Source organism: Sinohyriopsis cumingii, chromosome 18, assembly GCF_028554795.1.
Source record: "Sinohyriopsis cumingii isolate HCF-2022 chromosome 18, ASM2855479v2, whole genome shotgun sequence".
Classification (NCBI taxonomy): domain Eukaryota; kingdom Metazoa; phylum Mollusca; class Bivalvia; order Unionida; family Unionidae; genus Sinohyriopsis; species Sinohyriopsis cumingii.
Genome location: NC_142978.1, coordinates 2,990,996 through 3,007,060, shown reverse-complemented (window position 1 = coordinate 3,007,060; position 16,065 = coordinate 2,990,996). Strand labels below are relative to the sequence as shown.

Here is a 16,065-nt window from a genome sequence, read left to right as displayed (position 1 = left end):
TTTTATTATATCTCGAGGTTGAATATCTTTATCTTCCTCTTTTTTTTCTTCTTCTTCTTCCTCTTGCTCTTGTTCTTCTTCTTGCGCTTGTTCTTCTTCTTGCGCTTGTTCTTGCCGTAATTTTTGATCTTCATCTAATTCTTCAGGAATTTGCCCCGTCCTCAATTCTGCTTGTGCTCGTGCTTGTGCTTGTGCTTGTTCTTGTTGTGCTCGTGCTCGTGCTTGTGCTTGTGCTCGTGTTTGTGTTTGTACTATTCGCTCCGGCAATAATCGAGTGTGTTGCTCAATGTCTCTCGTCATAGGAATAAGCCCCTTCTTCCTGAGTTCATTATCTTCCTTTTTATCGCCGTATGCGACTTGCTCGATTGCTCCAGTGACTGGACTCAACAACTTTGACGATATCTCGGTAATTCCATACTGAGAATCTTCGTAATCACGAACTTTTTTCTTAAATAATTGTTTTACCGGGATAAGTTTCTTCACTGCCGCTAATTGCTCTCGCGCTAATCTGGCAGAATGAGGCTCTCCAACTGTGCTAGCTTTCGGACTCATATTATTTTCAACTATATTGTTTTAATGCGAGGTAAAATTAGGATCAGCAGCCAAATCTTCGCAAACTTCATCGATGGAATAAATTTCTCCTACCCCCCCCCCAAAAAAAATTGCTGTCCAAAATCAATGATTTTTGCACACAAAAATTACAATCGGGAACGAATTTACGCAAATTAATTCTCGCAGGAAGGCTTATTTTTGAAATCTGAGGCTTCTACGGAGAAAGTTCTCGTAGGAGGCTTTATTTTGGTCTGACAGTCTGGTCTGTACAACTTCCCTGCTGCTGGCCCTGCTATTTATGAAGTTTCAACTTATAACCTCATAATTATGTTTTATTCAAGATGCCAATACGGATTTCATGGGGAGGCTGGAGTGATGCTATGGCAGGTATGTGGCAGTACTACCTTGAAATTTTTAAACTGTCCCCTGACCCCTATGGGAGACTTGTTGAAATGGAACCGCTTAAACCCATATATACCGAATTCATTGACGAGACTGCTCCGCACTACGCAACTTACACTCCAAATGAACCAGGCATGTATTCAGTGCTGCTTGAAACTAGAGACATGGCTAACAACTCTAAAACTGCCCGTCGACTTTTCCTCTATGACAATGTATCAAGTGTGGAAATAGACAAAGCCAATGAGCACAAGATATATGTATCCAGCGCTACTAGTGCCAGTGACTATTTGTGGCAAGCTTCTCCTGACGTCATAACCGTTGTTTGGAGTGGACATTTCGTCAATAAGATTCACAGAGAAAACAAACTGCTCAACCAAGTACTGCCATACCCAATACAGTTTGCGGACGTTGAAGAGGATGGGATATTAAGTTCTCGCAAGTTAGTCTTATTTTAAATTAAATTTGGTGTCGCCCATAATACAATAACTGTAATGCATTATTATGATTTGATCGCATTAGAAGGAATTTTGATAAAGAATGCACACACACACACACATAGATGTATATATATATATATATACATGTATGTGTGTGTGTGTGTGTGTGTGTGTAGTAACCTTAGATTTAACTGAGTATGAAGTATCACAAAATAAGATGTTTGGTTTCAGATAATAATCATCTCTATGTTACAGTTTTCTCAGCTAATACCGAATGTATGTGAAGTACAAAGACATGCTATATGCTTGAAGCTACAACCATATCATGTAATGTTACGTAACTAACATTAAACATCTGCTTGGAAGTATTGCCCCAGTTTTGTAACTTGTGAGAAGGAATCGCAGTCTCCTTAAGGTACCCTTAATTTTATATAAAGAGGTGTAATTAGTACTTGTCATATTAATTTCAGATACGTGTTTAAAGGACTAGATGACGAAGAAGGAATGAGATCAATTCGTGAAATTACAAACTTTAATGGAATCGTGCGGTTTGAGGTTAATGAGGATTTTAAAGACGGTGTGAACTTGCCGAATGCAAGCTGGAAAGATGTATCACCCTTAGCAGAGAATTATACATTCCAAGCAAGTCTGTTCGACGGTAGAAAAATGAAAGTCTGGGTACGAGCTCATGATGCAATGGGAAATAGTGCCTACGACTTTGCAGTGTTGAATATAGATGGAACACCTCCCGTGGTTGGTACACCGGATTTCAAAACGAATATCGAGAACGGAACTTACAAGTATAGCAGTAGGTAAGGGATGTTATTAAAATGGATTAATATTGTCAGATGACATAGTTTGGTACGATAATTGTTACTCGTGAAACGGGCAACATTTAGCACAAATAATAGCACATAATCAATATTCAAATAGGCAGCTATACAGCGTAGTTAAGGACATTTGTTTTAACTGTGTTCACGCCAGGTATATTTTAGTCTTTTTTTACAAAAGGATATTTACACTGAACTCGAGAAAGATGTGAAACAATAATCGTAAAAATTGACATCTCAATGGTTCTTTTATGAACATTTTGACCACAAACATAGTTACATAGAATGGCAAATTTGAATTAGATGTTTTTTTTAAAGACTTTAAACTCAATGGCACTTAGATAATAATAATAATAATAATAATAATAATAAGGATACTTTAAACATCTGCAACAACTGTATAATTATGAGCAAGAACACCCTCGAGAAATACAAATGCTACAAGCACCGCCGTATCAACTCTTTACAGGTTTACCTTCCTGGCACGAGATGATGATAGTGGAGTTCATACACTTCAGTACAAACTTATCATGAACAGCACTGGTGAAGTTAAATATACAGGAAATATGAATGCCAATTTTATCAAGGTTAGTGATTTTTCGCATTTTTACTAACGTATACAGTCAAACAAGGATTTTTGTTTCTCCAGCCGATAGCTTTCAAATTGCTGTAATGACCAGTTAAGTAATTTCATTTTAGAAATGCATGTAGTTTCTCGAGCCGCGTTATATAGGTTGTTAGCGTGTCGTCATCCTCTCTAATTCAATACTCGCCTAGACCTTGGAAAATGCACGTAGTTCCTATTCCTTCCCCATAATATAAGCAATAATGTGCTTAAAGAGCTAATCAATCAACCACCAGTTAATATATCTCTTTATACAACAATGAACGAATGCCATAGGACATCACAGCCTTGACAAAGTCACGAGTAAATACTACCAGAGACGCAATTATTTTAAAAGTGATTGGGACTTATTTATAGAACCGATAGTTGGCGTTGGATATACATTACGGGTTTACAATAAGGCATTTTAAGATCACATTTTGAGAGTTATGTTTAAGCACAGTTTTGAATATGGTATAACTGAAAACCGCATTTTAATATATATATATATATATATATATATATATATATATATATATATATATATATATATATATATATATATATATATATATATATATGCAAAAGTGACGTATCACTATAAGAAGGAACGCGCGAATGTTAAGATTATGGTACAAGCATTTGCGATAGGTTATGAAACAAACCGTAATCCTGAGGAAACGAATATGGTCATTTATATATGAAGAGAATCATCATCATCATCATTGGTGACTCGGCCTCGAAAGACCATGCGAATAGCGCCCTTGGGGTGTTGTCTGTCACTGTTGGCATCGTCTGCTGTGGCTGTGCAGGCCTATACGTGAGTGACAGTCCCTACTGCAGTTGGTGCAGACATACTGGGAAGTCTGCGTTACTGTGGTTGCTGCTGCGTTCTTCTTTCTCTTACGTTTCTCTGCCGCCAACTGGCCTCTCCTCGCATCAGCGACTGATATGCCATTGTTTACCATCAGTCTCCAGGTGCCTCGGTCCTCGGCCAGATCTTCCCAGCCATCGGGTGAAATGTTGCATGCCTTCATGTCCCTCTTGCACACATCTTTGAAACGGAGTGAGGGGCGTCAAACTCTTCTCATGCCAGTGGCCAGCTGTCCATATAAGATGTCCTCTGGCAGCCTTCCATCCTCCATGCGTCGGACGTGACCCAGCCATTGAAGGCGGCGTTTAATTAGCAGGGAGTACATGCTGGGGGTACTTGCACGCTGCAGGATCTCGCTGTGTGGAACACGGTCTTGCCAGCTGATTTTCAGGATGCGTTTTAGGCACCGTATATGTAAGGAGTTGAGCCGGCGTTCTTGCCTCATGTAGGTACTCCAGGTCTCACTTCCATATAGAAGGGGGCTGAGAAAGCAGGCCTGGTAGACTCGGACCTTGGTGTGCTCTGTCAGCGCGTTGTTTTCCCACACCCTCTTCGTTGATCGAGCCATGATGGTGTTTGCCTTTCCAAGCCTTCTGTCCAGCTCCATATCAATCGAGAGAGTGTTGCTGATGGTTGACCCTAGGTAGGTAAAGTTGTTGACTGCTTCCAGGATGACACCGTTGATTTTGATTGAAGGGGCAATGGTGGTATCTTGGACGCTGACATTTGCTTTTTCCAAGCTGAAGGTGAGACCAAACTGCATGCAGGCAACAGCAAAACGGTCTCCCAGTATCTGGAGGGCTTCCTCGGTGTGGGCCACAAGAGCTGCGTCATCTGCAAAAAGCATCTCCCTGATGAGCACAGCTCTCACTTTGGTCTTTGAGCGCAGTCGTGCCAGGTTGAACAGCCTCCCGTCGGATCTGGTGTGTAGATATATGCCATCCGTGGACGTGTCGAAGGCGTAGGACAGGAGCAGGGAGAAGAAGATCCCAAAAAGTGTTGGTGCCAGCACGCAGCCCTGCTTCACACTACTGTTAATTGGGAAGGAGGTTGAGGAGGATCCATCATACAGGACTGTTCCCTTCATATCTGCATGGAAAGAGATTATCATGCTGCGGAGTTTTGGGGGGCAACCGATCTTACTCAGAAGTTCAAAAAGGCCCTTCCTGCTGACCAAGTCAAAGGCCTTGGTGAGGTCGATGAACATCATGTAGAGTGGTTGACCTTGCTCTCTGCTCTTCTCTTGGAGTTGTCGTAGGGAGAAGATCATGTCTGTCGTCGACCTGCCTGCTCTGAAGCCGCACTGTGATTCCGGGTAGACACGGTCTGCCAGCAACTGCAGCCTGTTGAGTATGATGCGGGCGTACACTTTACCAACAATACTCAAGAGCGAGATCCCTCTGTAATTATTACAGTCACTGCGGTCGCCCTTGTTTTTGCAAAGGGTCACAAATGTGTCTTGGGGGACTACTCCTTCCTCCCAGCAGCGGCAAAGTAGCTCGTGCAGTGGTTTAATCAATGCTGGTTTTCCACATTTGATAGCTTCGGGCGGGATGCTGTCACTACCTGGTGCTTTGTCGTTTGGAAGGCAGTCGATTGCTTTGCTGAGCTCCTCTAAGGTTGTCACTTTGTCGAGCTCTTCCATGGTGGGCAGATTCTTTATGCTGCTGAGGGCTGCATCAGTGACTGACGTTTCTCGGGAGTATAGTTCTGAGTAGTGCTCCACCCATCTGGCCATCTGTTGCCCACGGTCTGTGATCTTCTCTCCCGTCAGGGATTTCAGGGGACGACCCCTTTCACTGTAGGGCCTAGAGCCTTCTTGATGCCACTGTACATACCTTGGATGTGTCCGGACTCGGCACTGCGTTGGATCCTTTCACACAGTTGTTGCCAGTACTCGTTCGCACACTGTCTAGCAATGCGTTGGGTGTTACTTCGAGCACTTCTAAGAGCAGCAAGCGTCCGTTCATTAGGGCATTTTTTGTAAGCTATGAACGCTTTTCGTTTCTCCTCGATTTGTGGTTCCATCCTTGATAGGTGTGCATTGAACCAGTCCTGGCTGGGTCGTTCCTTCTTGCCAAACGTTGACATAGCTGTACTGTAGATGGCACCCTTCATGGCGTTCCACTTGGCTGTAGCTTCGTACTCAGGCAGGTCCTGGAGAGCCTTGTTCAGGGAAGACACATACTCTTCCACCTTGGCAGGGACTGACATCTGCGCAGTGTTTATGCGAGGACGTCCTTTTGGTTTTGAGCGGTGTAGCGTGTGTGGCTGTAGTCGCACTCTGCTGCTCACAAGGGCATGGTCGGAGTCACAGTCTGCACTGTGGTAGGTTCTGGTGGAGAGGACGCTGTTAAGGGCAGAGCGCCTGGTGATGACCAAGTCGAGTTGGTGCCAGTGATGAGATCTGGGGTGTTTCCATGACACTTTGTGTTGTGGCTTACACTTGAAGAAGGTGTTTGTGATACATAGGCCATGGTAGGTGCATAGCTCCAGCAGTCTCTGGCCGTTTTCGTTGGTCTTTCCAGTGCCATGATATCCGAGGCAGGTAGGCCACTACTCGTGGTCCGCACCTACTCTGGCATTAAAGTCGCCGAGGAGGAATAGTGGTTCATTTTTGGGGAGAATCAAGGAAACAAATAATTACCTTGAACAAAGAATTGTAAAAGAACCATAAGAAGCAATGTTTTAGTCAAACTTGTCTAAGAAAATAAATTGCAGTTGTTTGAAATTGTATGGGGACCCTTTCCTTTAAATGTAACCCTATATCTCCTAATATGTTTTCTCGCCATGCTGCACTTAACATTTGCAGCTATTATTTATCCATCACAAATCGACAAGAAGTGTATTATGAATATACAAGTTCGCAGTTCAGATGTGTATACCCGATAGAAGTGGATGACTTAATATTGAATATTATTGCTCTTCTCACCCTTCGTGTTGCTCGCTGGCCCTCCCATACCCAACCAACGATTGGCTAGATGCTTAAAACCTGTTTTCAAAACTCAGTGATGATTCCATTGCTTGTAATATGCTTGGAAGTGAATTAGAAGGCGTTGTACAGCCTGCTTCTAAAGCCTTTTATAACATTTCTTTGTGAGATTATATATATATATATATATATATATATATATATATATATATATATATATATATATATATATATATAAAGTTTCTGCATCGTTCTTCACCTACAGATTAAAAACGGAAAACTTTGACCTTTTCCTGTCTTTGTCCAAAATTTGGGTCTGTATATTGGACATAATCCATCATTTGCACTTAAATAAATTTGCAATCAATCCATTTGTATATCAGCCTTGTTTATTCGTCACACATAACAGCAAATCAAGAGTTTAATGTAGGGAGGGAATGCAGTCGGTAATTTTGGACAATCCAGCTCTTTTAACGATAAGTTTGGGAATTTCGGTTCGAGTGAATGTTACTGCGATGAGTTTAGGATTTTAGGTTCGAGTGAATATTACTGGGGTGAATTAGATTTTTAATCTACATATATTATTCGAATAAATATACGATACTTACACATTTGCAGATTGTTATTCCCATATTACACATTTAAATTGCTTCTTATGTAACGATCTGTATATCAACTTTTTCAGAACCCGTCCCTGTGTACCACTGACCCAGAGTGCGCATGTAAGGATAACATTTGTTTCAAGCGAAATCAGGTCTTGGATATCGACAATTGCTGGTTTCTTACCAAATTGAATGTACTACTATCTGCGACAATGACTGTTCAAGTCTTTGTTCTAAACCAGGCATTTTTATCAACGAATTTTTCACAGGAGGTAGGAATTGATAGCTTATCAATAGAAATTATGACAAATAACAAATTAATCGAAAAGGGATAATTGTTTTTAAAAAACCTGGATAGAGATGACGTAAAAAAAGATAAGGCTTTTAATTCGAAAAAATATAACATCTGTAAGATCTACAATGATCGATCTGTTTTTGGTTAACTTGTGTACTGGAAAATGTTTTTCGTCTCACTTTTAATAAGCTCTGGTTTATGGAGTAATTTAGTGATCATAATGTAGTCTAGGTGAAATTGTTGATTGCGTAAAATACAATGGCATCTATTAATCTTTTGCTTTAATTGACAGTTTAGTTGATACGATCTGACTTCATCTCACCATCTCTCTGTTCATTTATATACTTTCCATTCCTCAGGTCAAAGAATTGTACAAACTGAATGGACTGACAGAAAGTAAGTATTGTAAAGAGGAACAATCTTTGAAATGCAAAGTAAAGAGCAAATATAACTTTTTTTGTCAAACCTATAAAGAATCTTACTTTAGAAACACCAGTTTTCAATGACATCAAGTGTGAACTCGGTCTCAAATTCAGCTTCAGAGCTGAATGATTTCCAGACAAAGTTAAAATGGGGAGACTCTTTAGCGTTTCCATATGTTAACTGGTTATGATATTAATTTCTTACTAGGCCTGCTTAAAGATAAATGATGTAATTAAATAGTCCCAGTTGTTAGATATAACATAACACAGTAAGTACATGTTCGATCTGTATATGTAAGCGTCTGGACCAAAGAACATCAGGGTGTCTAATAAACAAACAAATGGAGTTCGACTCAACTGGGAACTACCCGATTCCTGCTATGGCGAGACAGACATTATCATAGAGATCGTCGAGACGGGTACAAAGTACAGAGTGACTAAAGAATCCACATTTATTGACGTCCTGGGTCTGGACGAGGGGAAGGCTTACACAGCTAGATTCAGCATGATGTACAGAAACGAGGACCTCGGTATTAGTTTACCTTTCGCCTTTACAACTGGTAAGTCGATATTCCGTAATTTGGCTTCTATACTCCATCAATTTATTCTGAAAAGAAGATGCGTTCATTCACAATTTCTGTTTTGAACAAGATGCTTATATCTTTTTAGGAGCTTGTTTAACACACTATTTATATGGAAAATAATATAAACATAACATTTATCATGATGTGTTCACATGCTCCGCTTTACGTTAATACTGAACTTCACAGAACCATATTTCGATCGTTGAAAATATGTCTTTAAATCTTGGGCAACGAAAGGTAAAATTCGTTTCAACTTCAAAGACAAAATGGTTATTCTGTATATTTGTCTTTTATATCAGAAAAAAAGTGGCTGATAGAAGATAAAAAGTGCAAACCGCCTCCGATTTCTTTAATTCAACTTTTCATATTTATAAAATTACTTTTCGAATATGTAAATATATGAAAGAATGTGTGTGCACTTCTATACCTGGATAAATGTAATGAAAGAAAATAATTGTAGGGAAAAATAGCTAGAAACTTTACCATAGGTTTTGATTAATTTTGATAGGTGTTGCTCGTTGATTTCTGTTTTGTTTCTTTGCATCGGTATATTTAATATCTGGAAAGTCAAAATTATGTATGTTGTTAGGGGATCTTATTTTAGTTTCAGAAATATCTATCTTGTGAAATGCTATGCTGTTTCGTTGTCGGAATTGCGATACAAATGCACACAGGAAGCCACCGAATGGCATTTTTGAATATTGAGGTATTATTTGATCGAAGACAATGTTGAAAGACTGGAGAACTAAGTTTGAAAGATTTTAGCTTTAGATTAGGAAGTCAGAGTTTATGCTTTCCGTTACTATTTGTATCATCTCTGCTGGATATCGTTTAAAATGACTAAGATAATCATTTCAAATAAAACTAACTCGAGAAAAATATATCCGTAACAGGAAGCGTTTATTTTGTGCTTTCCTTATACTTTTGTATCGCTATTCCGACAAAGAGTCTGTAAAAACTTCTGCAACAGTTTAACAGTTCCACTATTTGCCATAAACACAGAAAATCCAAACTTGGATAGGAAACTATTAACTAATTGCATTAAGACTGTAAAATCTTACATAATTATTTCTTTTACTACTACGATAAGTTGCCAATTTAAGCTGTGTCTAATCAGTGATATTTCAATTATAAAAAATCGAAGTTACATTAAAAAGACAATCTGTGATAGGAAGAAAGTTCCAAACATTAGCAATTGGCACATTAAATAACCAAAAGTGTTTGGCGAAATATTGTTTCACATAATCATGGTGAAACACTGTGATGTTTAAGCGTAGTATAATTAGTGATTCCAACAATATAATTATTAAAGCATCTGATATCATACAAGTACGACTTTTTGTTTTTCAGAAATTACAAATAATTCAGCACTTATAGGTGGAGTAGTCGGAGGTGTGCTTGGTATGTACAAGGAAATATATGTGGCGATTATTTTTGTTACTCTTTGCATTCACTCATATGTATGTATGTATGTATGTATGTATGTATGTATGTATGTATGTATGTATGTATGTAATGTATGTATGTATGTATGTATGTATGTATGAATGTATGTATGTACGTACGTAAGTACGTACGTATGTATGTATGTATTTATTTATGTATGTATGTATGTGTGTCTGTCTGTCTGTCTGTCTGTATGTATGTGCGAACATTGAGTTATTTTGTTGCATGGATAATTAGCAACATTCTTGTGAAATGTTTATATGGAAATTTCTCTTCTAACACTTGGTCGAATGTTCGAAAGAAATACTGTATGAATTACCAAAATAAATAATTTATATTAAAGGTTTATTGGTTTGATCACATGTTGTATATTTAGTCCACAGTTTATGGACACTTACTTTGTCATATTGCTTTAAAATTATATACAATTCATGGCATATATTTCGGGTGCAATAGATTATTTGATTGCATGTCTTTCTAAGTTTTTCGTTTGTCTGATAATTGAGCAAGGTGTCTCTGGGCCGAGTTATATAGACTATATAACACACATGCTCAATATGCCATATATGAAACATTATCTGTTGTTTTCTGTTTTTCAATAGGGTTCGTACTGATTATTGCCATACTGATTGGGATCATCATAATCTTATTACGCCGTGGTCAAGCACCACAAACCATACAGAGGAAGTACAACGAATTTTCTGTGAAGCGTAGGGAAAGGAGATCAATGGCCCAAGCGAATAAAACCTACGGGGCTGATGTAAGTATCACTAGTCATATTCACAAGATATTACTTGTGCAACATCTTGTTTAGTATTTGTGTTGTAAAGTGTTGATGTCTTCTCCTCTGTATGAAAGACTCGGTCATTTATTTCTTCCTGTCACTTCATGAATATGTTTAATTGTAGATGCCTTAATTAGCAGCAACGGTTATGTCCATTATGTCGTTCATCATGTGTCTCACTGTAAGTTAGTAAACTGACCCAGTTGATGATACTGATGTGGGTCAGTTTTGCAAACTTTGGATATATATATATATATATATATATATATATATATATATATATATATATATATATATATATATATATAATGTATGGTATGGATCGCTTGTATTTATTAATTAGTTAATTCCTGAACACTGATCTCTATGGTGTATTAGATTGATAAAAACTTATTTGAATGGTTTTGGAAGAGCGCTACGTAGCACATCGATATTTGCTTACTGCAAATCATAGAAAAATGAAATACTGGAAATAAGTATTATAAATAAATAAACAAATAAATAAATAAATAAATAAATAATAAATAAATAAATAAATAAAATCAGCAATGACCTATCGCAAGCCAGATGTAGTGAATTTGTCCAACACATAAATTGAAGACGGGTGTATTGATGTTTTGATGGTCTGGACTTTGCTCAGTTTTGAAATTCGTTTTGCAGTTTAGCATAGTATGTGAGACAAGTAGGTTAGTCGAGGAAACTCCGGGCAAGTTAGAAGAGGAAAGAAGAGACACAGGAGGCTGCCCATGTCAGAATCTTGAAATGTCGGTATAAAACTGATGAATGTTCAGCAGAAGTCTGATTTCATCAAGTATTGACAATTATGTTAGCCGAAGTGAGATTTTCGAATAAAAGACGGACATTGTATTCAGTCAAGGCATAGGTTATCTGTAAAATGAACTCAGGCATGATGCTGATATGTTGTGGGAACAAACTGCGAAGCTTGAAAATAGAGTAAATTAAATTTAAAACTGACAACGAGCAAAATAACCTTCACTTTTAATGGCTTCTTAACAAAGCATAGGACGAAGTTGAAGAGATGGTTACAATCTTATATCAGGAGAGCCTGCATGGAGCCGACTGATAATGAATATCGATAGATGGGGCACATAGACCTACATCCAGTAGCAAGAGCATCTCATGCACGGACACTCTTGTTATTGCTAAGGACATCGTCATGTAGAAGAAAAGAATATACACTGCAACATAGGGCGAGAAAAACATTGGCGAAAGAGTCCGACTACATATACACATATACACAATGCATATAAAACAATGTAAAAGACTTGAATAAATTTATGAACACTGAATGGAAGAAGGCCGTCATATATGATATACTGAACCTGTGGAAAGCGTGCGCATAGCTGACTGTAAGGTGGAGAGGGTGTGTTCTGTTCGGTGAACGCGATTACAGCCTCATAAGAAATTTCAGTCATGCGAGTCCCAACCTGTGCAGGTGGGAAAGATTGTGGGGATAGGTGTATCTCCTCCGGTGAATAACAAGATTAGGTATGAAGCACAGGCTTTTGGACTGTAAATAATGACAATAATTATTAATGGGATCTCATAATTAAAAATGCTTTTCTAGGTTAGATGTCTAAGAAAAGAAAATGTTTGGTTTCCGATTTCTCCAGATTTGTGTATTATCCTTTGAATAAAAGACATGTTCACTTAACAAAATATAATATTATGTACATGTAGTGTTTTGAAAATATAACCGTTGACTTTTTATTATGGATATTATGAGTTGGAGGTCTATGAATGTTCTTTTCGGTTTCGACCTGTTCTGAACATGTTCCATGGAAATATATGTGTTCGCATTTAAATAAGTCTAAATTGGGGGCCCCGAGTGGCTGGGTGGTCTAAAAAGCTCACCGTTGCGGATCATGGCCATCTCACCTCTGTCTTTGTGGGTTCGAGTCTCGGATATGGTTCTTCCCCCACCATTTATGCTGGCTGCCATGTATAGCCTATCCCTGTAATGAAAACTGTTGTCAAACCCTACAGTAACAACAATAACAACATTCTAAATTGACCGACTAAACAACACAAGTTTAGCTGTACGTTAGACGTTATGTGCAGTACGACAATGTCTCCTGAATCATCTTCCGGTGCATGCGAATACTACAACTTTGATAACACAGAGGAGCAGCTAGCTGCTTATAAGGGTATTATAGTGCGTTTCATATGCGTCCCAATAATGTATAGGAAGCATGAATGTTTCCGTACGATACAGTAGCAACTGTGCATCTCAGTGCAACAGGCAAAATATAGGACACAAAAGGTCGAGTAATATTATATAGGTTTCTTTTTGCATTGTTTTAAATGTGTGGGATTATGTCCTTTTGTCCTGTTATTTTCGTACGTGTAAGTTACTTTGATAAATGTTATCTGCTGACTTATCAATGTTTATTTGAATTAAATCATATAGGAATGTGTGATCATCTGAATAAGATTTACATGAATTTAAAGAGTAGCTGTATTGAAAAGTGAGAATCGAGGTTGACAAAAAAATAAATGAAACAAATATAAAAAAACAAAAAAAAGAAAACAAAACAAACCCCAAACAACTCACCGTAGAAACGAAGTATGGCAGTTCTCTCCAATTGAAATTGTCCTCGGACATATTCTTCCCTCTATACACATTGTTTACCCTAGCGCTTTTAATAAGAATGTATCACAAATATTGAAAATCAGAAGACTGGCTAATATGATATATAGAGAAGCATGGAATATAAGCGCGTTCAAATATACCCCATTACTGAGATTATGAGAGCTTAACTCAAGTGATCTTTAATAACGAAGAAGATTTGGAGTTAGCTTCGATTTGTGATTGGATTTAATATATCGTGTGAGAGTCAAGTCTTCCAATGTTAACATATCACGATCAACGTTCTCATATGCATCATGGGATTATTGACAGTAAATTAGCAGTTTAATTTCAAACATTGCTCACTTATCTCTGTGGGACGATTTAGTCTTAGAAAACTGGAAGTGCCTTTTCTTCGATTTGACTCCATTGCCCAGTGTACAGAGGCACAAACCATTCGCTAAGCGCATATTTGACAGGTGTAACTTTAAATAAAAGTATTTAAAAGACCGAGAGAAAAACAGTATTTTAATATTAATTAACTGGTCCTGGTCCATTTCAATTGCTGATAATTGTATTTTGTTAACCATCTTTAGATGAATATTCGGAAATGCATCCTTAAACTCATTTGTCGAGCAAGGTCCTACTCAAAGTAGGATTCCATTTATATCGAAGTTGGTAACATAAAGCATTATTAACAATATGTTACTTTCATGTAATTTTGTTCGCATGAATTCAAATGCGCGTCAGATATCTTCATTACCAATGAACTATGCTTAGCACGCGGTCCTTTTACGTTCTTTAAGATACTGAGGTGAATTTCACGTTAAACCCATAGAGATGTTACTTACCTATTTTTTATTTTAACTAGAAAGTTACTACCTAGTTAAACGTACACACAGACCGTTTGGACTTTGCATGTTTGCTTCGTATAATATAGACAGGTCTTCGTATTTGTTGCAAATTAGGATGAAGAGTCGAATGTTCTACATGATTTAAGTGTTCCTACCAAAAGTTATTAAAAATACATATGTTACTTTAAGTACACATAAGGAACCATCTTCTTACACATATTTAGTTTGTAAATCTTGTTTGAAATATAAGTTTGCTATTGTTGCTACTGAATGTAAATTACATTTATGGATTATTCATTTCTTAAGTACTGTATATTTTATTGAATCTGGACATTGTGACATAAACCTTTAACTGAACATTTTATCGACAAGAAATATAATTGTTTCATAGTATTTAATAATAATAATAATAATAATAATAATAATAATAATAATAATCATTATTATCATTATTATTATAATAATAATTATTATTATAATAATAATTATTATTGTTATTATTATTATTATTATTATTATTAGCGAATAGCTGGTAGTACGTCACAGAAACACGAGCTAAAATTGCTGATATGTCATTCATTCTTGAGGTCTAATGTTACAACTAAATGTAAATCACACATGTTGCATCATTTCAGAATCGAGCAATGTCCGAGTTGTACCTGTACGGAGGGATGTCGTTTGAATCGGATCAGGCTTGGCACTTATCGAGGGACGACATCACATTTGAAAGTCTCATCAAACAAGGTCACTTCGCTAATATTTACAAGGCCACAATGCGCCATGGGTCAAAGACACAAGAATACGTTGTGGCGAAAACATTAAAGGGTATGTCAAACTTTTAGTATATTGTTTACTGTGATGTTGTCATAGTTTGTGCAGTTCCTTCGTTCTGATAACTTTCAGTCCCAGTTGCAAACTGTAACTGCTATACCTATATTTACAACGGAGACAGATGGTATCCATCTAATTAAAGATGTAAGTGGCTCTTTAGTGAGTGCACAAGATCGTATTTAATGAACTATTTGTAAGCATTTTCAAACATTTCCAGTATTTACAAATATCAATATGACTTCATCAAGCGACATTTCATTTTAATGAAAGTTATCAACATTTTTTTGAAAGCGTTCGACGATAAGGATATCGTGTGCATATTTATGTTGGTAAATCTTTTCGTCTGAATTGACGGATTGAATTAGAAACTGGTTTCTGTATAAATGGCATTTTTAAAAAAATATTTTTACACTAGAAACACCTTCCTTACCTTCAGAAGTATTATAAGAAACACACTTTACCCATGCCGGTATTGAAGGCATACTAAATTTGGTCAATATCAGATATATGTACAAAAATGAAGAGAACGAATCCAAAATATGAGACAAGAATACAGCTACAGTATTTTGAAGTATTATTCTGGACAGCAAAAGTTTACCATGTATAGTCTTAGATTAGAGAAAAGTAAATATTGCATTGCTTTTATATTCTGGAAATCATATCATTTGTAATTTTATAACTTTTATCAACAGAAACCCACACCGATAATGACCTGCAACTGATGAAGGCAAAGATCAATTTTCTTGGTACCAAGGTCGGAAGCCATCCGAACATCTTGAAATTCATAGGGGCCGTGCTGAATGATGACACAAGTATGTACGAATGGCAAGAACAGAGATTACCCATTTTATCTCTAATCATTTTGGGGCAGTTTTTATATACAATGCAATTCGATGGTCACTTGGTAACATTCTTTGGGCAATCTTTGAATATATTTACAGAAACGTAATACCATAAAGAAAGCAGACACAAATTACTATAGTCTCCATATAATATGTTTAGTCATACGATACAGACTATAACAAC

General features: G+C 37.2%; 1 protein-coding gene across 1 annotated transcript in view; it reads left to right on the top strand.

Annotated features, from left to right (window-relative positions):
* Positions 1-16,065, top strand: part of LOC149775974 (uncharacterized) — a 71,917-nt gene that overhangs the window by 47,532 nt on the left and 8,320 nt on the right. The window contains exons 9-18 of the mRNA XM_089941037.1: positions 894-1,393; positions 1,862-2,203; positions 2,691-2,808; positions 7,317-7,505; positions 7,888-7,924; positions 8,250-8,510; positions 9,885-9,935; positions 10,583-10,740; positions 14,844-15,033; positions 15,732-15,851. Of these exons, the coding sequence (XP_089797163.1) occupies positions 894-1,393; positions 1,862-2,203; positions 2,691-2,808; positions 7,317-7,505; positions 7,888-7,924; positions 8,250-8,510; positions 9,885-9,935; positions 10,583-10,740; positions 14,844-15,033; positions 15,732-15,851 (1,966 nt within the window). The remainder of the gene's footprint in view (positions 1-893; positions 1,394-1,861; positions 2,204-2,690; positions 2,809-7,316; positions 7,506-7,887; positions 7,925-8,249; positions 8,511-9,884; positions 9,936-10,582; positions 10,741-14,843; positions 15,034-15,731; positions 15,852-16,065) is intronic.